This window comes from Sminthopsis crassicaudata, chromosome 6, assembly GCF_048593235.1.
Source record: "Sminthopsis crassicaudata isolate SCR6 chromosome 6, ASM4859323v1, whole genome shotgun sequence".
Lineage (NCBI taxonomy): Eukaryota > Metazoa > Chordata > Mammalia > Dasyuromorphia > Dasyuridae > Sminthopsis > Sminthopsis crassicaudata.
In genome coordinates, this window is record NC_133622.1 from 211339708 (window position 1) to 211366220 (window position 26513).

The 26513-nt window shown below is 36.0% G+C and overlaps 1 protein-coding gene across 1 annotated transcript in view; it reads left to right on the forward strand.

The window, feature by feature from the left end:
• Window positions 1–26513, forward strand: part of SLC6A5 (solute carrier family 6 member 5) — a 59308-nt gene that overhangs the window by 31783 nt on the left and 1012 nt on the right. Inside the window, exons 11-15 of the mRNA XM_074273695.1 lie at window positions 7644–7756; window positions 8518–8649; window positions 10739–10838; window positions 21162–21262; window positions 24834–25001. Of these exons, the coding sequence (XP_074129796.1) occupies window positions 7644–7756; window positions 8518–8649; window positions 10739–10838; window positions 21162–21262; window positions 24834–25001 (614 nt within the window). The remainder of the gene's footprint in view (window positions 1–7643; window positions 7757–8517; window positions 8650–10738; window positions 10839–21161; window positions 21263–24833; window positions 25002–26513) is intronic.

Genomic DNA, 26513 nt, shown 5'->3' on the forward strand with positions numbered 1-26513 from the left:
TATTCAAGTGTCCATGAACTATAAATTATAGAATATGAATATTCTATATATAATAAATATAATAAAGGTTCCAAGGTACATTTATGGAGAAGCACCTGGGAATGGCAGATGAGAAAATGTGGGAACTACTGTGAAAAAAAGGGAGAAAAGGATGAGAATATTTACAACTGGAAAAATCCTCAGCTATAGATACCTTAGGGAATTCTAATTAATACCAAGAAAATCACAGGGCATTGTGAAACTACTAATGTTCTTGGCCAATAATTCTGATCTAATTTGTTTGGCTGATGGGGAGAGAAAAGGATTAGATTAATGCTCTGGGCTCTATTAGAGAGAATTGAAGCTTTGTTCTCCAAAATATAAACAAGTCTGGGATGGAAATAGGTGTTTAGGAAAAATGTCATTAAACCCTGGACTGGATAACCAATGGAATGGAAAGAGAAAGCATTTGTCATCTGCCTGGAGAGAAGAATTGGATTATACCAGAAAGTAAATACCCCGTGGTCTATGGCATAAATTGTACTTTTCATGCTTCTATCAATGAGTAAATAGCCAGAGCCTTTGAAACTGGGAAGGGAATTCACAGAGCCTGATTCTTAGACTTGAGCATAGTACAAGATATTTTGGGTTCTGAGGAGACATTGAGACAGCCATAGGTAGCTTGGTTCTTCTGACTGGGACTCTCTCCCTCAGAGAAGGAGCAATGGGAAATATGGCCAAACGTCTTTTTTTTTTTCTGCAGTTTTTATAGACCATTTGGAAATATCCAGTATATATTGCCATTATCAGTCATATATCTGGTTATGCTGACTAGCCTGCATTTCTGCCAAGCCTCGTCCACATGCAATGGCTTGTCTGAGCCCAGCTCAGAAGGTAGTCTCCTGGAACCAGGTGGATGGCAGGGCACTTCATGGCTAATACCCTGCTGAATGACACCCTCAGAATTTCCTTTGTAGTTAGAAGTTCCCTATCAATTCAGTGAGCATGAGCAGTGATGCTTGCTGGGAGAGAAGCAATATTTCAAGAAGGACGTGGCAGGAATGGGGAAGCAGCAAGTTTATATTTAAGAATGAATCAAGAACACTCATTCATTGTGCTGGTGCAAAGTTGGCAGTTAATAAATGTTTATTGATTGATTTAATTGATTCAAGTTGGGACTTTAATTTACTAGAACCCAAGTTTCCTGGCTCCCAGCTCGGTGCACTACACAATACTACCCTGGAAGTATAGTTTACTTCTCTTTGAAGAGAAAAATGAAATGAAATACTTTAGATATTTATTCATTGATAACAAATGCTTTTATCCAACACCTGCCATGGCTCAGGTGAATGTTGATACAGAGTAAAAATTAAACAATCCTAGAGGGATGATGGTGATGACTTAAGCATGACTGGTTTGGAAGAAACCTTCTGAAGTTATAAAATATAGAACTGGAATAAGATGTAGAGGTGGAATCTCAAAAGCTTTCTATTCAGTCAGACAGTCTGTAAATTAATTTATAAAATGCTTACTATGTGCAGTGCTAAGGATAAAATGAAAGACAGCCTTCCTGACATGGGAATGAGGGAGAAAACAGACAAATATATACAATATACAAATACAAATATACAATATGATGTAAAATTATTTATATGTACATACACACACATACATACAGTATGAGTGAAGGTGTGAGGAATAGTGAGCATTAGAAAAGGATCTGGCAGGTGAATTTCAGCTGGGTGTTTAGCCAGTATTTTTCAGAGAAGAGACTTGAACCTATCTTATCTTGGAACTCCATATCAGTTTACTATCATCTACATCATGTTTCCTTTTTTGTGCATAACTATAGTTTAAAAATCTCATCTTCTTGGGAAAAACTATGATCTTTCAAATTCAAGAATTAAAAATCTGGATTGTAGAACCAAGATACTTTAGTAAATCCATATGTTCTAGGAAAGAGGGACTGGAACCAAATGATAAAAATCTTTATTTTTCCCCCAAATGATAGAAATAAAGCTGGTTGAAGTAGGATGGATGAATGAAGAGTTTTGGATAGAAGGTGCTCAAAAATTGTTTGTTTTTCTTATGGCTGAACAATGAGAATTAATATTCACAATGATGAATCTGAGGCTATATAAGAGCCTCAATCAAAGAAGAAAGATTCAGTTATGATCACTAAGGCAGAAAACAATACTCAGACTTTGAAAAAAGATATTCCAACAACAAGGTGGAAATAAAAGTTTTCTTGGTAGTTCTCAGTGAAATCAGTTTATGGGAACAGTTTGAAAGAAGCGCATTTTGACTTGACATTAGGAAGAATTTCCTAAATAATTGGAACTATCTCAAAAGTGAATGACTGACTTAAGGAAATAGTGAGTTCCCCATGATTGGAAGTCTTCTGGAATATTGTCCAGAGGACTCATGGTCACATATTGACTAGATTGTTCCCTTCCATTTCTGAGATTCTGGAATCTGTCATTAGTCTTGCCTACCATTCTTTGGTCCATTCTTCCCGTTTCTCAAACTTAGAACAAAGAGTAAAGGAGTCATTTTATTGACTGGGGGACACTTGGGCCTTCACATTTCTATGAACAAAACTCTGAATGTGCAAAGCTTTCCCATGGTGGCTCTAGGCTAGAGTTCCCACTACTGCCATTTTATAAGAACTTTTCTTAATTTCATATCACAATTAATGTTCTTAGTTGATCAGTTAATAGTTTTCCTGAATCTCTGCTTCCAGAAAGTCTGCACTCATTCCTTAAAGAGGTGAGATTTTTTTTTAATTAAAGCAAGTGACAAGGATCATGATTTATTATTTTTTCCTTGAATACTTTTAGTACTTTGATAGTATCAGAGATGTAGATGTAGAAGGGACCTTTTACAAATGAGGAAATGAGTCCATCACTCAGGCAGTAAGTAGCAGAGCTAGAATTATAATACAAGATTTCTGACTTAAAAAATCCAGGATCCCGATTATTTTACCATAGATTTTCATGCTTTTACTTATACATTTTTTCATAATTTACCACTGATTTTAAATGTTTTGTGATTCTTGTCCATGCCTTTTCAAATATTCTTCAAATGTACTAGGGACATTTAAAATAATTTTGTGGATATTATTGTATTATCCAGGCTGTCCATATATTGCTTCCCAATTTGGCTATCTGAATGATTTGCATCCTTTTTTTTGTAATTTTATATATATATATATATATATATATATATTTATGTATATGTATGTATATATTTAATTTATACTGCTCATCACATTTAGGAATATGCTGTATTATAGCTATACTTGTTTTTCCATTGGGTCACCTGCAATTTTACTTCGTCTAAGATGCAAAATGACTCTTGACCCTCTGTAATGTTTTAATTTCAGCCATTAACAGTGGAGTAATTAGGTATTATCTTAAATCACATTATCTGAAATATCAGCGTTAACTAAGTTAGATCCTCTTGAAAACATTTGTAGAAGGAAACTGGAGGGTAGAGAGCAGATTAATGTAAAACAAAACAGATCTGCTGGTGTTTTTGAAGCACTTTTTTTTCATAATTAATGAAAGGAGTACTACCATATTTGGACCTTAGTATTTTAGTATACTTTATGGCTAAGTGGAAAAGGCATTGAAGAAAAGGAAGTAAGGAATAGTTTCTACATATGACTAAATACTGAGTCAAATTTGCCAAAAGTGATCCAATTTTGAAGACCCTGTGCAGATTTTCAAATGAAAGGAATAGTTTGAGTTACTACTTAAACTGTTTTAATAGTGTTATCCTTTAAAGGAAGCAATTAAAGAACCACTTACCTGTAAAAGAAAAGAATGAATCTTTTGTAAATTTATTAAAATTTTTTTATTAATACATGTAGAGATAGATGGATTATGACTTGGGCTATTCAGAACTATTGGTTCTTGGCACAGTTTGGTTAATCAGCTTGTGTGTGGGGGAATCTAATAGAAAAAGCTGTTTCTGATAAATCTGAAATAATATTCAAGAAAAACTTAGATTGCTACATACCTTTTCATTCCAGCTTTTTCTCTTTGCTTCTTCAGATAATATAAATTCCATCATACAGTAATTCAGAATGTGGATTATATACAAAAAGGACCACTGTCCATTTATTCATACTCATCCATCACAAAATATTTTTAAGTGCCTGTTATATGCAAGGCTCTTAGGAGGGATGCCAAGGTGGGGACCCTTAGGTGAATTGAGTAAGAAATTATCAAGGTGGGAAATTGAAACATTTTTTTCAGGTATTGAGAGGTTAGCCAAGGCAATGTAATTCCTTTGAAGCTGCATTAACTTCTCTAAGAACCCTAGGGATTATTAATTGCTGTCTTAGTGCACTAATAGTACCCTTTTTAGCTCCAAAGAGTTAAGGAACCAGCTGATCCCCAAGGTTTAATTTTCTCTCCCCAAAAGTGAGTTCAGCCCTGAGGGAAGCTCATCTTCTGTTGCAGCAGAATACCATTCCAGACAGGGCCCTAAGGGACCTCCCTCTTTGGGAATTTATGCACTCTTAGGAAAGAGCTAAGTTTCCCTTTGGGAAGATTTGTCTTCCTAGGTGCCCACATTGTCCCCAAAGGATGCTTTGCTCACTGGGCAGAAGAATTTGCCATCCTGTGAACCTTCCCTTCCCTTCCCAACAGATTCGATGGCCAATCTATGAGTAGATCTAAGTTGTTTTTTTGTTTTGTTTTGTTTTGTTTTTTTTAGCTGAGCTGGAAATATTATTAAAGTTCCTTTTCTAAGCTTGTGAGTTGCTGATGGAGCTATAGGGAAGAAGTAATTACTCAAACTGAGAGGCCCATGTTAGTCTAAGCTGTGTCCTAGCCATATCTTGTAAAGACATATTTACAAATAGGGAAATTTATACAATAAATGTATCAATAATCTATGAAGGGGGTTCATAGGATTTGGAGTCATAAGGTTATCATAGAGAAATCATTTGTTTCAATCTCCTTCTTCATCTTCCAAATGAGCAAATTGAGGACCAAAACCACTCAGGTGATAAGTAGCAGAGTAGAAATCCAAAAATTTTTAAAAAATAATATATTTTTAAAAAAAGATGTAATCAAAGATGAGAAAAATAAAACTTTCTCTCCATGTTGTAGTTTAAGAATTAAAATAATGTTTTCATTACCTTGAAAAGGATGAATTACTATTATAATTAAATATACATTTATTAAGCATTAAAATAATATATTTTTTTCTAATTACATGTAAAGGTGATTTTTTAACATTTAATTTAAAAAATTTAAAGTTCTAAATTTTTCTCCCTCCATCTCCTTTAAATGATAAGCAATTTGAGAGATGCAAGATTCTTCAGGATACAATGCTATAGACCTTTCTTTTCCAAACTACCCTTTTTTTCTTGTTTTCATCTTCTTTCTGTTGATATTTTTCATTTTTCTGTAACCATTTCTGAATGTCTTTCTCCATCTATTAACCAAGTCCCAAAAAATAAAACAGAAAGAGGAAAAAAGTAGTTCAACAAAAGCAATCATCATCTGTGTCTGCTTATCACTATGAATATTTATCACCTGCACACATTTCTTTAAGGTTTATAAAACCCTTTGAATATTTTAATTCACTTAATTCATTTAAAGCATATGGCCTGACTCTACATATGGTTCCCCTATTTGAGGATCACTTTAAATATTTTAAATATTTAAATATTTTATTTCATTTGCTTTTTATAGAATCCTGAGGTAATTTCTTTAATTTCCCTCATTTTACACAAGAGGAAACGGAAGCATTGAGGTTACATGACTTTTCCAAGATCACACATCTAGTGTCTGAGACAAGTTTGAACTTGGTTCTCCTTCCAGATCTTGACTCCAAGTCCAGCAGTCTTAGCTGCCCTCCATTGATTGGAGCCAGATTGTGGAGGGTTACCCAGAGTTTTAGAGTATAGTTTAACTGCACAAGATTATAATTTTAGAGCTGGAAGGAAACTTGAAGGATATTGACTTTAGCCATATCATTTTAGAGATGATGAAATAGGCTTAGAGAAAATGGCTTGCCCAGATTCACATAGTAAGCAGCAACTGGGGCAAAATCGGAAAGTACATTTTTCTGACACTCTAGTCCCACACTCTATTCACTGATCTACCCAATTGCTTCATATCTAATATTTTACACTTTGGTTTCCTAACTCGGGAAAGAAGGAAGGCACATTTTGTCAGTTTTTGTCTGATATATTGGGTTTCACCAGTCCATTCTATTTCAGAGTTTTTCACCCTCTTTAAAAATGTGAAAACTGACCTGTAATGAAATCATAGGTCTGGTCTCTATCCTCCTAAAAGCAAAGCTTCATTAATAACGTGTGCATAGTCCCTAGATCAGTAAATACTTTTTTAAAATCAATGAATATGGGATTCATCTTGGATATAATAGAATAAATTAATTTGAGGATCTCCTGTAAATGACTTGGTAATATTCTATTTAGTTTCAAGCCCCAAATGATGTTCAGACTTCTGGGAATAGGCTTTGCTGCTCATAATAACATATAAGAGCCTCTAGAAATTTCCATTTTTTTCTAGAATCTTAACCTGAAAAACTGATCTAGATGGATTTTTTTCCTTCAAGAGTCTAGCTGCCTTTGAGTTTCATCTCTTCTAAGAATCTAAGTATTAGAACAAAACAACAGATCCACTTCCTATTCTTAACTGAGTAGCTCAAAATGAAAGTAATTTTCTTTGGTTCATTAAACTAATGAACTAATTCAGAGCTTAAATATTTTAAAACATATTTTTCTGCCCCAGTCTTACTCCTCCTTTGAACCTCCAAGTACTTAAAAAAACCAAGTTGTGATCCAAGAGTACCCTTCTTTTACTATACTTAGATCCCTAGGAAGTGACTGTTGGAAAGCACATGGCCTGACTCTGCAGGCTCTTCTGTTCTGTGTGTCTTGAGCAGCCTTCCAATCAGGACTGGCTTGCCTTTATGCATTAAGCCATATTTTAATTCAGACTTTCCCTTTTATGTTTTACACTGGGAGTATTTAAAAATTGGGGTTATAGTCTGCTTAATACATAGATAAAGCTGCAGCGTTTTAACTATTCAGGTCCTTATTTTTTAAATACCCCAAGGCCCTAGACAACATTAAGAGCCAACAGTCTGAAAAATTTCATTTTAAAAAGTACTGTTACATTTGAATAATAAACTCCAGATGCTGTGATTCCTGTTTCACAACCTTACTTCAGGGTAGGTCCCCTAGTACAAGACATTAACTTGTCTCTGCCTGTTCTAAAGTATTATTTTAAAGTCTTTAACAAAGAAACTTACATCCTAAAGTCCTTAACAGAAGTCATTTCCTCAATAGCCTAAGCCTGTGCATGAGAACGGAGCTGTGGTCTCCATTTTAAATAAGCAAAAACTAGGTCCCATAGATCTTTGCTGTTGTTCATGACTTATCCTTGTAATGATACAGCTTTTCTCTCTGATCTTATCATATGAGACTTTAGCATCTGTGTGACCTCCAGGAAGCCACTTAACTCTCCAATCTTAGCTTCAGTGTCCTCATCTGCAAAATTAGTTTGGGTAGAAGAGACATGGAGGTGAACATGATGCTTAAATGTGTTTCTTAGTTTATCCTTTGATGGTCTATGCTATGGGCTAGTCTATAATCATTTGTGTTTTGTCTCATTCAGGGCCAGGCATTGCCTTTGTGGTTTATCCTGAAGCCTTAACCAGGCTTCCTCTCTCTCCCTTTTGGGCTATAATCTTCTTCCTGATGCTCCTGACTCTTGGACTGGACACCATGGTAAGCAGCCTTGCTTTTTTGCTTAAGTACAGCCTTTCTCAGGATCTATGTGGGGTAATGATGTGATGGAATTGTCCTTTCTATCAGTGGAGGTAGTGATACTGACAACAGATGAGTAAGGGTAAGGACAGGGATCTGGTGATTTTTCCCAAGGAAGGTGCAGGGATGTGTATGTATGAAACAGAGACTGACAGACACAGAGACAGAGAGAAAGAGATATCTGAAATTTGGAGGGGAATCTGTATTTCCAAACAATACACTATTTTGTATATTTTCAGCTGTCACTAGAATTTCTCATCAAAAATTATTGGAGGGTGGGAGAGAGGAAGCAACTGCTTCAAGGAGGAAAAAATGATCAGGGTTTTAGGAAAAATACTTTTTGCAAATAATGTAGCTGGGTTTATTAGTTGTTTAATTGGATATAAAGTGGGTTTTCCCCTCCTTAAGTAGAAAGCAAAGGAGATTTAAATTAAAATAACAATCTATAGCTATCTAATAATCATAGAATACCTCCCAGTGCACTGATGGATGAAGAAATGGAGCATGTATATCTGTGGGAAAGGATGAGGGAGGAGGGAGAAAAAGACCTGAAAAAATAAAACATTATTGCTCTCCTTGCCCATAATTGGTGATAAGATCCTAGTACATCCTTTTGGGTTCTTAAAAGAAATAGCTTTCTTTTTTCCTTTATAGAATGGCTGCTTTCCTTATATTTGTTTAGGCTGCATAACCACCATTTTCCTTTACTATTACCTTCACAGTTTGCCACCATTGAGACCATAGTGACCTCCATCTCAGATGAGTTTCCAAAGTATTTGCGCACACACAAGCCTGTCTTTACTCTAGGATGCTGTGTTTGTTTCTTCATCATGGGTTTTCCTATGATCACTCAGGTAAATTGTTTACTGGAAGTCTTTTGGGGAAAGGAAGGCAGAGTAGGGCATTACTCTCTCTGCTACATTCATTTATTCCCTCATGAATTATTCATTTATTCGTGCAATTGTTATGGACTTAGTACCTAATACTTTGCTAGACAAATGCCACAAAATTAGGGTTTACACTAATAAATTAGGGATTTCTAAGCAGAATTAATTCTGCCTCCTTTTTGGCTGGCAGCAATGGATAGATATATCTTTGAGTCTGGTAGTTAGCCACAAGAAAATCCAAAACAAAGAAGCCTGAACTTGCAAAACAGAGAAATTGCTGGATGATTATTTGTTTTAATGTAAAATCTACCACAAGATTCTTTTAAAGGCCTAAGTTCCTCAGATGCATTTTTTTTTTAGGTTAAAATTTATTTAATATAAAGCTTTGAGAAGGGAATTCAATAATTTAATCCAACAATTATTTAGCGAACATTGACTATATGTAAATACTGTGTTAGTTTTGGAAGATTCAAAGATAAAGGGCACATAACCCCTTTTCTTGTGGAAATTAGTCTATTTGGTGCCCTAAGACAAACTTCTGATTAGAATTTAAGTAATATAAATTTATTTGGTAGGGGGTTTAGGAAGACAAAATGAATGTTCAAGAATTAGGAGCCATTAGAAGAGCCATAAGAAATGCAGAGATTATAGGATAATTGTAGCATATCAGAAGTGGAAGGGACCTTAGAAGCCCTCCAATGCAGTCATAAAATCCCCTCTACAGTGTACCCCAAAAGTCATTTTTAGCCTTTGTTTGTAGATCTCAGTAAGGGGAAACTATTATCTCCTGTATTGGCTCATTCTGTTTGAGGTTGTAGTTCAAATTATTTGGAGATTTTTCCTTTACTGAATATAGAAGAACTGGAGCAATTTGCCTCTTTACAATTTTCACCCACTACTCCCTTCGAGCCATGGAGAACAATTATGACTTCTTTTTACATATGATAGCTCCTTGAATACTTGAAGAAAATTATTATTCCCCTCATAAACTTTCTCTTCTTTAAGCTAAAAATCCCCAGTGTCTTCAACTGACTCTAATATGGAATATTCTTGACATCCTTCAAAATATTTATGCTCCTAAGGACATTCTCTAGTTAATTAATATTTCCCCAAAAATATGGCATCCAGAATTGAGCCTCCAAATGTGGTTTGATCAGGACAGAGAACTGGAGAGATTATCACCTACCTATTTCTATTTCATTCTATTTCATAGCAGCCCAGAATTGGCTGTCTAGTCCAATCCATAACATGAATGGAATTGCCAGTATAATATACCAAGCTTCCATTAATGCAAGTGATGATTATATTATTAACATTTTCCCACTGCCTTTGCTTAAACTATAATTTACTGTTTAAAATAAGATATACTTATAAAAAGAAGTATTGATAACACTAATATGGCTTTTCTCCTATTGGATCTTAATCCTTTTAGTTTCATCGATTAGAGAGCCTTCTCTGTGTTTGTTCTGTTGATCAATCTAGACTGTTTTCCGAGACAGATCTGATAATATGACCAGAGCTCCTGCTTATTATTTGTACCCAGTGGTCACAAATTATTTCCAACCTGGAGTAGTTATTAGTCCTCTGTATGAATTCTTCAGTATTGAGTTACAAAGCATGTGGTAAAAAGAGCTTAAGATTTGGAGTCAGCAAATCAGGGTTTGAATGGAGCCTTCTGGGAAGGTCATTTAATCTCAGTGGACTTCAGTCTGAAAAGATTGACTTGATTTTTAGATTTGATATAGGAACAAAGAGTTGGAGGCAAAGTAGAACGGGCTACTGCAGGGAGTTGTGGTTTCAGAGGCTGGGATATCTACCAGTCAGAAATTCAAAAAAGGAACTCTTCTTCAGATAAAGATTGAGCTACCTGGGTTCTGAGGTACCTCAGAACTCTGAGATTCTGTGATTCCATGACTGAATGATATCATCCAACATTCCTTCCAACCTGTAGCAACAGGTCCCTCCACAAAATAAACATCCAAGCTTATGATACATGGAAAGAGAAACAAGCTATTGAGAGTCTATGGGATTATTGAATTTTCTTCTTTTTCATTAGGGTGGAATTTACATGTTTCAACTTGTGGACACATATGCAGCATCATATGCACTGGTCATCATTGCAATCTTTGAGCTTGTTGGGATTTCCTACATATATGGTAAGGAGTAACCAAACATTGTTTGGAATAGCTTCTTAGCTGCAAAAATGTTATTATGTGTTCTATGTCTGAGAAAAGAATGAATAACAAAACATAGGCGCGACTTTGGGGGCACTAGAAAACAGCAAAAAAAAAAAATCAAGCAAATGGGTGTGTGGGGAAGGAAAAAGGAACTATTTATAGGATTTTAGAATCTTAGCACTTCATAGTTCTAGAACTGGAGAGCACTCAGATGTCAGCTGGTCCAGGATCATTTAATTTATGAGGGAAACAGGTTGTAGAAAAATCAGATTTCTGTTTTGTTGTGAGTAATAAAAGATCGGTGACACTTTGGGAGAAGTGATCTTCTTAGAGGTAGTGTGGAACATGACAACAAAATACTCAGACTGGAATTAGAGAATTTGTTCTGAAATCTACCCTCTGTAACTTTGGAAAATTCATTAAGTTCCTGGGATATCAGTTTCCATAATTGTAAAATGATTGCATTAGAATAGGTTAGGGATATGTTGGGGCCAGCTTGAACCAGCTCTTGAGGTCCAATTGCTAAGATTTCAATGTGAGCATTTATCTTTCAGAAATTATAAAATTCTACAAATCACATTTTGATTTATTGTTTTGTTGATTGTAGAGACTTAAGAAAGTGATGGAGAAAATGTTAAGGCAGATGAAACTCTAAAATGTATCATACATACATCTTTTGGATGTTTGGAGAGCTGATTGTTAAACATTTACTAGCATACCTCTGAATGAAATAGCCTTTGAATCAAGCCCTTCTAGCAATAGATTTATGATCATTTGATGAGGAAAGCTGAATCTCAGAGAAGACAAGAATTAATCTATAGTCTATGATCACAGAAAGGAGAGGAAGCAGGTTTACTGCCTTGGCAGATTTAGCATTATCCTTAAGAGTGGGTGGGTGGAAGTCACAATGGGCAGTCCCTTTTAGGTAGAATTTATTTTATCTTCATGGCTAGCACTCTTTGAGATAAGATATAAAGCAGTTTGACATCTCTACTAGATCTGACATCTCTATTCATAAATCCACTCTTCAAAACACTTTGCTTGCTACTCTGGAGCTTTTTAATTTTTTGCCTAAGAAGCTCTTTGAAATGGAAAACATGAAAAAGGAAGGAGGGGGCAACAGACTCCATGAGAAGTAGGAGACATTAATTAGTTTACAAATGGAGGGATGCTACAGGTTTAGATTCTTGGGAATTTTGGAAAGGAAATCTGCTCTTTGGCCAGAGAATATGAAAAACACTTAGATGAATTGTCTTCTTTAAGAAAAGGGAGTAGAGGGATCCTAGTGGAATTGGTGAACTAGCAGCTGAACAAATTAGGCTATAAAGATAGCATTCTGAAACTTACTGATTTTGTATGAATGAATGAATGGAGTTAGAAACAATTTATTAATACTTAATGTACCAAAGGGATATGAACACAAAATTAAGACACTCCCTGCCCTTAAAGAGCTTATGTTCTAATAAGAAAAGATGAATAAAAATAAAGAAAAAATAAATAAAAAACTATGGCCAGGGAAAGGGATTTTGGGCAGGGCAATTACAGGACTGATGAATTGAACTATAGGGCAATCAGTACACCTACCTTCTTTAGAAGTAATTGTAGCAATGTTTTGATTATTGTGTTTGGAGGAAGATGTGGAAAGTGAGGAAGAGAGATAAATTTGTGGGCACAGGGAGGAAGGTTAGGTGGCCCAAGTTGATGGTTGGTTGACCTATGAAGTAGGATCTTATATTTCTGGCCAATTGTAGATGAATTTACCTTCAGTCACTTGCAAATCAATTATTTCTGCCCCAAATGAAAGGGCTAAAGCTGAATGGTCCTGTAATGGTTTTGAAATTGAAGAAATGTTTACAATCCTAGGAAAGCACTTTCTGCTTTTAACAGAGAATGACAAAGGTAAGTATAGGTCTGAGTTAACTAAATTTATGCCTAGATAGCATAATTCCGGGTTCTATGCCATGAGAATTTCCATAGGTTCCCCAAGCTGAAAGGGAATTTTGGAGGTGTTTTCATCACACCATTTCCCAAGGTAAATTGGTGGGCGAGTGAAATTCTTTATTTGATATTCTATCCTAGTAAAAGGTAATACTTTAATTTATCTCTGTCGATATCCTCATTGACAATATTCACAAAAGACACATTTACATAGTTCTCTTTGCTAAAACAGGGTTATTAAAAGCTTAAAAGCATCATTAAACAAAAAGTTTTTTCGACTTCAGTTTTGAAGCATGAGAATATGAGTATGAGAATTTTTTTTTTTTTTTTGCATATAAAACTGGAAATAGATTCCCTAAGTCCCAAAGGATCTATGCATGTCTCTCTCTGTGTGTACATATATGCATTTTTATGGTCACGGGAAAAAACATTCACATGTAATCTTGAAATTTTTAGTCCTTGTTTCCTTAATGTTCTGTAGTATTTGCACAAACTTGTGAATCAGTGATTTAAGGGGTGTAAGGCTCTATGAAGGCTATAACTCCAATAGGCTACCTCTAGCAGGAACTATCTATTGGTTTTAGATGGAAATTTCAGATTGAACCTTAAATAGATTTTTAATCCACTGATAAGAATAGAATGTTTCCAGATAAAGCTCACAGGATCACAAGATCATAGATAGAGAGTTAGAAGGTGACCTTGGAGGACACAGCCAAAACCATTCATTGTAGAGGTAAGAAAACTGACTTGTCACTCGCCCAATGTCACACAGAGGTGGGTTTGATCCCAGGTGTTCAAACTACAGATCCAGTTTTTTTCCTTCTTTATCCCATTGTAATTTGAGTTTATAATTTATATTTTAATATTTATCATGCAGAAAAGTATTGCATTTTGGCATTCTACTTCAATAGGATGAAGCCAAATAAAAATGCCAAGTCAGGGGAAGGCAGGACAAAAATGAAACATTTCCTAATGTTGCACTGATGAATAAAATTTGCTTGTTACATAGTTTTATTTTAGAATGAGTAAGTAAATGGAATAAGAGGAAGCCAGTTGAAGTGAAATGATCTCTGGATGGGAAGAGAAGTGACTTGATTCTACTCCTTGCCTTGCCACTTAACTAACTGCAGTGATCTTTCAGTGCACTTTCTCTGAGCTTAGGTTTCCATACTTGCCAGACGAAGGGGCTGAACTATATGATCTTTGTGGTCTCTTCCAATTTTACCAATTGTCGATTTGTATTTTCTTCTTAACAGAGGAGATCTCATTCTTACTGATTTTTTAAAAAACATATTTGGGAATATGAGAAGCATCTGTGATTTGTCATGTTGGGGACTTCGGGAGATCCAAGTGCCATACTCTGTGAATTAGGATCATTGAAGCAGAAGGAAATTTAGAGACCCTCTAGATCAATTCTTAAATTTTCCAGATTAGAAAACCAGGGTTCAAGGTCAAGATCATAAAAGCAGTACATATTAGAAGCATGATTTGAAATCAGGTTATCTGAGTGAGTGCTCTTTCTATTATGCATATGTCCTTGTGCAATATCTGAGACAGAGGTTATCTGATTTGTCCAAAATCACCCTGCTATTATGGATCAGAGGGAGGATTTGGACTAAGTCTTCTTTGTTCAAAACTAGCACTCTATCATGTCCTGATATCTGTATTTTAAAATAAAATATTCTGGGTGTTCAATATAACAATCTTAGTTCAATATTCCTAAAGGGTCTTGGTCCTATGGGATGCCATGTAGGATTGGAAGCTCAGCTTTCTGAGTTTGATTCAGGCATTGTGCCTTTAAGCACCTTTAAAATAAGTGAAATCACTTAAAATTTTCTTTTCAATTTTTCATAGACCTCATGACTACTACAGGAGATCAGAGAAATGCTATGGAGTTTTGCAGAGGAAGGAGAGATTGGTTCCACAGTAGAGCTAAAATTCTTAATTTCATCTGCACATTTCCCTAGAACACAATGCTTTAAATTGGTGTGATTTATTTTCCACCTCCAACAATTGCTTGTTTTACACCCCCTGGAACATCGACTTTCACATCCTTGTACTTTTCATAATAAGGATGTTGGCACCATACCAGGCAGTGGCTTTTATGATGGAATAAATCTGTCTTCAGCTCTTGTTACATGTTCTGCTTGCTGAGCTCATCAAGATTTTTAATTAAAAAAAGTCCTCTAATCTGGACTTATTTTTTTCCTTCTCTGATGTTACTGGCATCCTACCCAACCCCTTTAATTTGTCTTTTGGCTGTTTTACAACTCTCAAATTTTGGTATACAGCTGATGTGCAGGATGGAAACCTTTGCTTGATGGGAGATGATAGGCAGAAGGCAAAAAGGGTCTTCTCTTAATAATTAAACCAATTTAAAAAGCCTTCAATGAATACTATCTATAAACCTACCATTATACTAGGAGAGAGAATGTAGGGGGAGAGCAGATTTAGAATCTGCTAATTCACATCAACCATTTCCATCTACTTGCAAAAAACATGGTGCCTTTTGGTGCTGGATGTGCTACAAAGCTTAGATGAATGATGAAGTGTTTGTCCTTAATATACATGGAGGACCTTTAAACTTTAAAGCTCTATATGAAGATTTGTTATTTGTTTTCTGTTAATACTTTCACAGGGAATTTTAGGAGGACACAAGATAGGGGAAGAGGAGGCTGAGGGTGATAGAGGCCAAAAGACAAAATTAAAGACAAGGATCATCTGCTTCCCAATTTTGCCCATAGTGACTATCCTCCAATGTTAATGACATTCCTGAGTATGGGAGCAAACTATTCCTAAAGCATTTATTAAGCATCTACTGTGGGTGGAGCCGAGTTAGGTGCTGGTCATGTCGAGAGAGAAATGAAATTTCTGTACTTTATAGAGGAAGGTAATATGTACATATATAACTATATAAAATACATACAAAAGAAATATATGATAATTATTTTGGAGAAAATGGAAGTTGCTGGGACATCCAGTAGAGTAGGGAAGAATCAGGGAAACTTCACTAGAAGTTGTTTTTGTGCTGAGTTTATAAAGAAAACTGGGATTCTATGAGACTTAAATAAGGAGGTAATGCATTTCAGATTTGGAGGTCAGCCAGGACAAAGGCATAGATAGAAAATGGAGTGCCATCTGGGAGGAACAGTGAGAAGGCCAATTGGGTTGGATCATAGACTGCATAAAAGGGAATAATGTGTAACAATGCTAGAAAGGTAGGTTACAACTGGATTATGAAAGACTTTAAATGTCAAACAGAGAAAACATGCATTGTATGCATTGAAATGAATTCTAATGGGAATTTCTAGGAAGCTAATTAATTTTTTCCAATTAGGAGCTAGTTTCTATGCCATATTCTTCATTGAAGTCATAGACTGTGATGTGTTTCTTTTGTGTTTCTCTTCCCTACCCCTTCCAATGCCTAGTATTGGTTGCTGGCCCACAAAGAATATTCATTTGACTAGAAGATCTCTAAAATCCTTTCCATCTTCAACATTCTGATTCAAATTGAGTCTGGCCTTGTCCAAAGATGAAACACACCTTTTCTTCTTGATAAATGTCATTACTCTGGGACAGGCCCTTATCACCTCATACCTTGATTATTGCATTAGCCTTCTTGTGGACTTACCTGCTTCTAGTCTGTCTCTACTTTAATACATTTTCCATTCAGCCACCAAAGTGATTTTCCTAAAGGATCTGACCATTACTACCCCCACTTATGTCAGTTGCCTGGAGAATCAAATAAAAAATGCTCTATTTGGCATTCAAAAAGTTCTTTATAACTAATCCTCTCTTACCTTTCTATTCTTCTTTCACCTCATTCCCTCACATGTACTATTCAATCCAGTAATCCTGGCCTTCTGGTTGTTCTATGAAGAAGGCACTCCATTTCTCATCTCTAAACATTTCCTCAGGTTGTCTCCCTATATCTAGAACTCTTTCCTCCAAGTAGGCTACATTTTCTCCCTCAGAAATTTCATTCACTCCTAACATTTCATATACTAATCCTATTACCAGCAATCCTCAAATCTCCTTTATCCTGACCTTCGGAGCTCCAAAAAAACCTCTGGTGATCTGTGAGCTATCTCTGTTCATATGTCCTACCAGCACCTCAAACTCAGCATGTCTAAAATTGAGCCTATTATCTTTCTCCCAAGCTAGTTCTCTTTCTGACTTGACTGTTTTTATCAATGGCACCTGCACTTACTCACTTGCTTAGAAATTTGGGGTTGTCTCCCTTACCTTTCATATCTAGTCAATAGTTTCCATCTTTGGAGCATTTCATATCTGTCCCCTTTTCTGTTACTACTTCAATCATTTTAGTAAAAGCTTCTCTTGCTGGCACGTAATATTTTCCTTTAAGGTCTTCCCATCTCCATTCTCTCTTTCCCTTTAAATCTATCCTTCATACTGCTTTTAGAATAATTTTTAATGCATCTATCTGTTCACGTTATCCCTATGCTCAAAAAATTCTTCAATTACTATTGCCTCCTGAATAAAGTTCAAACTACTTTATGTGTTACTCAAACCTCTTTACAAGCTATCACTAATTTACCATTTCAATTTTAACTCCTTTTTTGTTTTTAATTAAAGTTTTTTATTTTCAAAATATATACATGTATAATTTTCAACATTCATCCTTACAAAATCTTGTGTTCTAAAATTTTCCCTCCTTTCCCCCATCTCCCATAGAAGGCAAGTAATCCATTAAGCGTTAACCATGTGCAGTTCTTTTCTACATATTTCCACATTATCATGCTGCACAAAAAAATCAGATCAAAATGGAAAAAAATGAAAAAGCAAATAAGATGCAAGCAAACAACAGAGAGAGTGAGAATGTTATGATACTCAGTTCCCACAGTCTTCTCCCTGGGTGTGGATGGCTTTCTTCATCATGGAACTGGCCTGTATCATCTCATTGTTGAAGAATTGATCATCATATTGTCTTGCTGTTGCTCTGTACAATGTTCTCTTGGTTTTGCTCATCTCACTCAGCATCAGTTGATGTAAGTCTCTCCAGGCCTCTCTGTATTCATCCTGCTGGTCATTTCTTATAGAACAATAATATTCTATAGCATTCATATCCCCTAACTTATTCAGCCATTCTCCAATTGATGGGCATCCACTCAGTTTCCAGTTTCTTTCAGCCTTAACTCTTAATTTCCTTTCAGTGAATGTAAAACTTTGCCTTTTCCCTGTACATTCAAGTAAATCCAAGTAATGAATAAGCATTTATTAAGCAGCTACTCTGTCTTGGGTAATAAGGATGCAGATATAAAAGTGAATCATACCCCATTCTCAAAAAGCACATATTGTGATGGGAGAGACAATACAAAAAGGGGCAACGTGGTTAGGAAAGGGTTTGGTCTGGGCCATTGGATTAGGTAATTGACACAACTTTTAAGGTAGTATAATTTGATTATTGTTATCAGGACAAGAAAGAGAAGGAAATTAAAACCACCTTCCCCTCTACCAGTTCTCTCCCTGCCCCCTTTGGTCCTATAAAGAATATTTTAGAAGCTACAAGAGATGATTACTCCTTTCAGGCAATGCTTAGTTATAACTCTAGGGGCCTGCTGTTTTAGCAGACTTTGTATTAAACCTTTCCTGCATCAGGAATGATCATAGGCACAGCAGGTTGGCTGCTGTAGAGCCGTAACAATAAGTGTTCTACCCAGGAAATGTGGGTGAATGAGTGTTTAGCAAGTTGGAGATCATCTTTCTTGCTTGAATTGCCAGGATCTAGTGCTAATTAACAAATGAGGGAGAGATGTGGGCTTCCAGGACTGTGTGCTCTTGGGGGACATAAGCAGCCTTCTCAATGAGACGAAGGCAGGGCCACTGGGAAACCTCCCACTAATCAAAGATGATCTATTGCATTGATTTGTCAGCCAAAGCTAATCATTTCAGCTGTTCGAATTTGTTCTTCTTTGGGATAGGAAGAGAGGAAAGTCTGTGATAATCTGATATGTTTTTACCTATATTTTCATCAATGTTTCTTGACCATAAAGACAGGAACTCATAGACTTAAATTATTATTATTATTATTTTGGGGAGGTAATCAGGGTTAAGTGACTCACCCAAGGTCACAGAGTTAGCAAGTGTTGAGTATCTGAGGATGAATTTGAACTCAAATCCTCCTGACCCCAGGATAAGTGTTCTATCTACTTCAGCACCTACCTGCCCCATGGTCTAAAATTCTATAGGGACAATCAACCCAAGAAAGATGGAAAATTCTCAAGTACAATGTGATCTTTCTTTTATATTATTCAAGTCCTTGATTTCTAAATATCTATTTAGGTGCCCCTTTTCCCAACCTAAACATTCTTGCTTCTTGTACAGAATATTTTTGAGATCGTTCCCTATCCTAGTCACTTTCCTGTGTAGTCTCCAGTGTATTAATATCAGCCTTCAAATTTATTTCCAGAACTGAGTGCTACCTAGAGAAGAAAAGGCTTAGTGGGAGGCACGTGCTGCTGATCTCCAAGCTTATGAAGGACTGTGATATGACAAAACTCAATTTGATTTTGTTTGTTTCCAGAAGAAAAGCTGCAGGCTGAAGAAGACTTAAGTTGCAGAAAAATAGATTTAGTAAAAAAAACACAACCAAACAAAACTTAACAGAGTTATCTTAAAAATAAGAGTTAACAATTTTGAGAGAGTAAATTTATGGTCTTGGTCTCAAGATCATCAGATGATAATTAGATGAGCATTGCTGATGATTCAATTGAACAGATTCATAGGTACGAGTTGTACTAGACAATCTCTGTTGTCCTGACTTTTGTCATCCTTTGCCCCTGGCAGAACATTAATTTTCCATTTAAAATAAATCAAGTAAAAGAAGAAATTAAAAGTGTTTGGACAGAGATAGATTACTTTATACCTATCAGAAATGGTAAAAAAGGAACTTAGCTTTAAAAATTTTTTTATTACAGCTTTTTATTATCAAAACATATGCATGGGTAATTTTTCAACTTTGACCCTTGCAAAAACTTCTGTTTCAACTTTTCTCCTCCTTCCCTCCATCTCCTCCCCTAGATGGCAGGTATGGCCTGTAAGCTTTTTAAAGATGGAACCAAATCTTAGATAAATTTTGCTTCTGCTCTAGTGCCTCCTAACACAATAAGCTTGAGGTTAAGTGGAAAAGTAGAAACCCCATGATTCAAAAGCATTTTCCAACTGTTTTTCTTTATTTTTAGATCCATATCCCTCTCCCTTCTTTTTTTTGCAAGGCAATTGGGGTTAAGTAAGTTGCTCAGGGTCATAGAGCTAGTAAGTGTTAATTGTTTGAGGCTGTATTTGAATTCAAGTCCCATGACTATTTCCATTATACTCCCGTCTCCCTTAATTTATTAGTTTGAAATGCATCTGTGACTAATATGACAATACACCTCCCCTGCACCGAGGAAGATGCTTAATCAGGATACAATGATATTACACTGGTGTTAGTTTTGTCTGATGGTTCTATAGTTAGCCCCATAAAAAGATCAGCAGAAATGTATTCTCGATAGAGGACAAAAGCCAGTTTTATCAGTGTACTAATGGGGAAGGCAGAAAACCATACTGAATTTTTAATTGTTTAAAAAAATTTTTTGGCTGAGGTAATTGGGATTAAGTGACTTGCCCAGGGTCACACAGCTAGGAGGTGTTAAGTGTCTGAGACTAGATTTGCACTCAGATCTTCCTGACTTCAGGGCTGGTGCTCTATCCACTACATCAACTAGCTGCCTCAACCATATTGAATTCGATAAAATTTGAACTATTTTTGTGTGACTGAATCTATTGGATAAGCTTTTTATCGATTTTGCCAGACGAGTGGCTTGGTGGTGCAAGAAATTAGAAACAAAACATGGGATTTACTTTGGGCTTCAATCTTGGCTCAGCCACTTGCTATGTGGGTGACATTAAACAAGTCATTTTCCCTTTCTGAGCCCTCATTTTCATTTCTAAAATGAAGGCATTGAATGGAGTGACTTCCACAGTCCTCTCCAGCTCTAAGTCTCTGATTATCTGAATCTAATGGTCTTTCAAAGACAACAGGATGAGTATATATGTCAGTCTGAGTCAGTGTTGGCCTGCCTTGATATGGTCTAAGTGCTCCTTGTGGTCCAAGGAGTCACTAGGGGATAACATCCTTGAATCGTACTGCTGCGTGTATTTAATAGCTATTTAAAGTTTCACTTCTCCATTATCTTCTGGACAGAGAGAGATTCATTCCTCAGATGGTCTCCTACTAAGGAGAATGAACTTTGTATCAGCCAGGTGCCACCTTGGGCCAGAGAGCTTGAATTTGTCTCTGCATGAGATCCAAACTTCTTCCACTGCCTGATGCCCTGAATGTCTCTGCTCATTTGTTTGCAGGTCTGCAGAGATTTTGTGAAGATATCGAAATGATGATTGGATTCCAGCCCAACATTTTCTGGAAAGTCTGCTGGGCGTTTGTAACACCTACCATTCTTACAGTAAGGATCATATATTGGCAACTGATGCTTCAATTCATGAATTAAATTTGATTTGTTTATCCTTTTCTTCTAAAGAGCAAAGCATGGTAGCTTTGGGTAATTAATCTAAAAGACGAGAATATTGTATATTCATTCATACTCCCAAAAGGAGCCACTCTCCTTTCATTGTACAAGAAGTTGCTTGATCCTTTCCTTAAAGACCATCAGATGGAGATGCACTCCAGGATTCATGCTGCAGATTCTCCCCCGATCTGTGGGATGGCAGTGGTTCAGTGGGAAACAAATTGACTCTGCAGTTAAGAGACCTCGGTTAAAATCCTACTAACTACTTATGCATCTTTGAGCAGGTCATTAAACTTCCTCCTCCCAAGCTTCTTCCTTGGAAGGCCCCTCTCAGTCTCAATAAATGAACTCTTTATTTTAATGCTCTCTGGAAAGCTGTGGATGCTCCCATATTCCTGTATCCCAGAAGGTGGCGGTAGAAGCCAGTCTAAGAATACTCAGGCTGCATGTGTTCTCTCTCTGAAGGAAATCAGGCAGGGGAAAGATAACTGTAAAGAAAATCTGCATTTTCTTTTCTTTTGCTGTCATGGAGAATATAATCACACCATTTCAACTTCTTTCTGAGAGGCTGAAACAACAAAAAGAAAAAACCATGATGCAATTGTTTCAGTCTATGTGGAAAGTGATTTAGTATTATTTTGACATGCAGTCGCCCCTCCCCCTGCTCTCATTATTCTAAAAGGCCCCTTGGCTTGAAGACATCATGTGTGAGATTTTAGAGGGATATGGTTGCATTTAAAAACAGAACCGAGTTTATTCTAGGAAGGTCTGATTTACCTATTTGGTAGAAAGGAAATGCTTCCATTGCCTGCCATGTTTCTGGCTCACCATCTTCCCCTTTTTTATTTTTATTTTTTTGGCTAGCTAAGCTTTATTGATAGAGTGAGAACATGCCCTTCAGTTGCTGCCAATGGTAGTTTTTTTTATTGGCCCAAATAAAAACTGGAAGTCTTATGGGATTCGGCCTACCTACTTTCCCTCTTTTCCCGAGGGGAATAGCGGAGACATTTGAGAGGGAGAGATGCTGGTTGGATTCTGAAGAAGTGTAGTATATATATTTACATGTGCCATATCAGTCTCTGGGACAGAAGTAAATTATAGATCCCTATCTCTCTGATGAGAAGCACAGAGCCAAAGGCATATTTGATTAATCTATCATCTCTAAAGCATGCTTCCCATCCCAATACAGAGATAGTGTGGTGAAGAGGATTGTTTTACTTCCCAGCCAGACTGGCACTGGGAACAATTATATCCCTGTCTTCTTCCCTCAGGATCCCTTTCAGGTGCGACTTAATTTAGACTGTTGGTTTTTTTTTATCATGCCCTTTTAGCTATTGACAGTTGAAATAAAAGCATTGCTCATATTTTTGCTTTTTTGTTTTTGCATTTTTTTTCTTTCTTTCCCTTATGCCCAGAAGAAAAGACTTCAAATTGAAAGAGTAGGAGATTCCTTTAACCTGTGCATATCTGTTGTGATGTAGCCTTTGCTTTTGATTCCCCATCCCTATTTACTTTCTACATAGCATGTGAGTGAAAAAGTCATGTTTCACCCAATTTGTGTTGCTTACAATTTTGTATTTCTTTCTGGTGGCATTTAGAAGCATATTGAACTCAATAATGGGCTCAGATGAAGACTTTGGGTGATCCATTCCCTCCATGTCGCATTTAGCATTGACATGAATCTGGAACTTTTCTGTGTTAAATCACTGAAATCTACCTCCCTCTGTCCCCTACTCTCTATTCTTTCTCTGAAAGAATCTGCTATTGCTCACGCATTAGCTAATGGTGACAGAATTTTTTCCATTGAAGAGGAGTATTTGTTTTTTCTCTGGGTCTGGAACCGGAACTGGGTTCTAGTCTCAAGTTTTCAATGGAGTTTATGTGTTTCTTTTTATGTAACTCATCTACTTTGCTAAGAAATGATCGAGTGTAACACCTTAAAAATGAGAACAGTGTGGGAATTTGTTTTGTTTGATGATGAATATTTGTTAAGAGTTTTGTTTTTTCAATTAAAATAAGATGTGGGAGGGAGAGAAAATTAAACTAAAAAATAAAAGCAGGTATAATTTCAAAAAGAAATAAAAAAGAAATGATGAGTGTAAAGGAAAAAAAAATCTAAACCATCTTCCTTCAGTGAGAATTTATACCCTGAGGGCAATGACCTCAACTGGTACCAAATTTTGGGAGAAGCTTCTGAAGATTTAATACAAACTGTCCTTATCAGCATAACATTTTCTTGGAAGCAAGCTCAGATTGCATGTTGCTGTTGTATCCTACTACAGATCTGGGATTGGTAGTGAGCTAGGAAGGACTAATATTATGGCTTAAATGACTTTGTAGCCCCAGAAATAAAATTGATCATTTTTATACATGCCTCCTTGGATTTATAGGTCTATAAATATTCTCTATGCAATTATTGTATACATAGTCAGATCACGTTACTGAATTATGCAAAAGCATAAGCAGATGTATTGCTATTTATATAGTAAATGAAATAGAGCAACTTAATATAATTACATTAGGCCATAGTGCCAACAGACTATGTAATAAAGCTTATAACTTTAGGGGCAAATGTTTAAAAGGAACTTGAAATAGAGTTCTTTCTTTGTGGGAACATGAAAAAATAGTTGTCTACATACAGGTCAGGGTTGTTTAGAATTTTTATGTTGAAGTCTTATTGCTTGGACTAGTATACTTTGCCTGTTGGTAATGGTAATGATAATAATAACAGAGATGATGTTGAAAATGTCATACAGATATCTTACATGTGCTTTATGCTTTTCAAAGCACATCCATATGCTCCATTTCTCCACAACTTATTTAAATATTGATTTTTTTTTTTTAAATTAAGAGTAGGAAGAGGAATCATGTGATCAAACTGCTCCAGGACATTCTTCCTAAAGATATAATAAAGCTAAAAAAACTAGTCTTATGGTACCTGAGAAATGATGTCTGAAGGCTTGATACCCATTTACATTTATTTCTGAAGTTCCAATTTTCAGCAAATAGGATCATTCTTGCTATTTCCTGACCTCTCTTGCCCCTTCTTTGCAGGGGTGAGAGTGAAGCGTGGGAGGGCAGAATTAGTCTGTTATCCATTTTTGTCCCTAAAAAGTAATTAGGGAAGAAATTACTTCTATTTTGCATATAAGGACTTTGAGACACATGGAGTAACTCGATTAATGACTGATAGATCCAGGATTCAAACTGGGGTCCCAGGTTTTTAGTCTGTGACTTACCATGTTGTTTGTACCCAATTAGTACAGCAAAAGGCTATCCAAATACTTTCCCCCCAATACTTATTAAAAGAAACATAGATGAATTAGTTCTCTCCAGTATCATTCTGGGTCTTACTTTGGAAGGAGCGACTCGCTTGAATCATGGTTTGAGCCAGGGCAAATTAAAAGAAGGATCAATTTAATCCCTTGATGTGTGGAATGACATACTTGAAGTCATTATTGATGAACCTCAATTAACCATGTGTTCTTTTCTTTCTCCCTCTTCCCAGTTTATTCTTTGCTTCAGTTTTTATCAGTGGGAACCCATGACTTATGGCTCTTATCGCTACCCCAACTGGTCGATGGTGCTTGGATGGTTGATGCTGGCCTGTTCAGTTATTTGGATCCCTATTATGTTTGTGATAAAAATGCATCTAGCTCCAGGAAAATTTATTGAGGTAATTCTATGGATTTCTATTCCCCTGCTATCAGCTCCCAAGGGAAAGCCTGGAAAATCTATGCATGAAAAAAAAAAAAAAAGATTCAGTAAACTTATTCAAGAGGTAGACCCGGTGATTAAGTGATTACAATTGCCACAGTTTTCTATTAAATCCATTTTTATTATGTATTATTCTACTAATGGAGGTTTTCAGCCAATCCAAATGCAGAGCTATTATTATGCTATTCCTCAACCTGGTGACAGCTCTCTTGAATAAATGATCATAGCTTCTGCTTCTTTCCCTGGAGTTTCCTTCTTCTCTTCCCTCATCCGCATTTTAAATCCCAGTATTTAGTTTTTAACTACACATCAAATTCCATTTTTTTCTCACTAGTTTTTTTTTCCTTCACCCCAGTCTTTTTCTTTCTGAACTCCCCCATCATTTTTGATGTTAAAGATACATTTAACAGAATTAATCTGTCACAGTTCTTTTTCCTTCTTGCTGCCTATTGTTTGACCGGAGTTAACATTGATGGGATTGACACTATCCCTGTAGGAAAGTGATAATGGTCTCTGGGCAACAATCGACTCTGAGAATAGTTGACACATGGTGCATCCCATGACATGATTCTTGAACAATTTTGGGGGTCCACAAAGCACTTTTGTTGGACAGAGGAACGTACAAAATATCTATCTTCAGATTCAGTGATACGTTTTATCGTTGAGCCATAATTTCTTCAAAAAATGAGGAAACCAGACTGGAAAGGGCTTCTCCAACTGAAAATTTTAAAATGTTATGATTCTATAGTCCATGGTCACCTCTATTAATTTAAAAATATTTCTTTAGAATGAATGAGAAATTTGTACTGCTTACTGTAAGATAAAATCTAAATTTCATCATTGTCAGAATCAACTTTATTCATGCTATTCTAATAAGAGAAAAACTTGGCTGCCACCTAGAGAATCCTTGAGGATGATTACTCCATAGAATACAAGGAAGAAAATGGGTCACTAGGAGGCAAGAAAGTAACTGGAACTGAGTAACTTGCATCCTTGGAGTCCTACCCCTTTCAGTCAACTAGAGCTAGGATTAAAGAAGCCCCATTGGATCTGGAATGCAAGAAGTAGAATAAAATAATGTTAACCATGGGGCAATATTAGAAAATGCACAAAAAGTCAGGGGATTGGAAGTTGGAGATTCATTAATTTATAATGATCTGCATAGAATGTGATATTTATCCCTAGTAGAAATAGGAAGGAGTCCATAATCCAGTTTTCATCCATAGGCATATTTCCTATATTTCATCTTCTGTTTTTGGATCATTGTTACTTAATGAAATATAGTGATTGTGAAGTTGGGTCCCAATGAATCATCTTAACATATTGCTCTGAAATTTTGCTCAATTTGGAAAGACATTGTATTAATCATGGATATTTCCATCTTAGACTGCAATGTCCTAATCTGATGAGTTGCCTATATACATTTATTATGGTTGATTTGGGATATGAAGGTTGCAAACTGATAATTAAA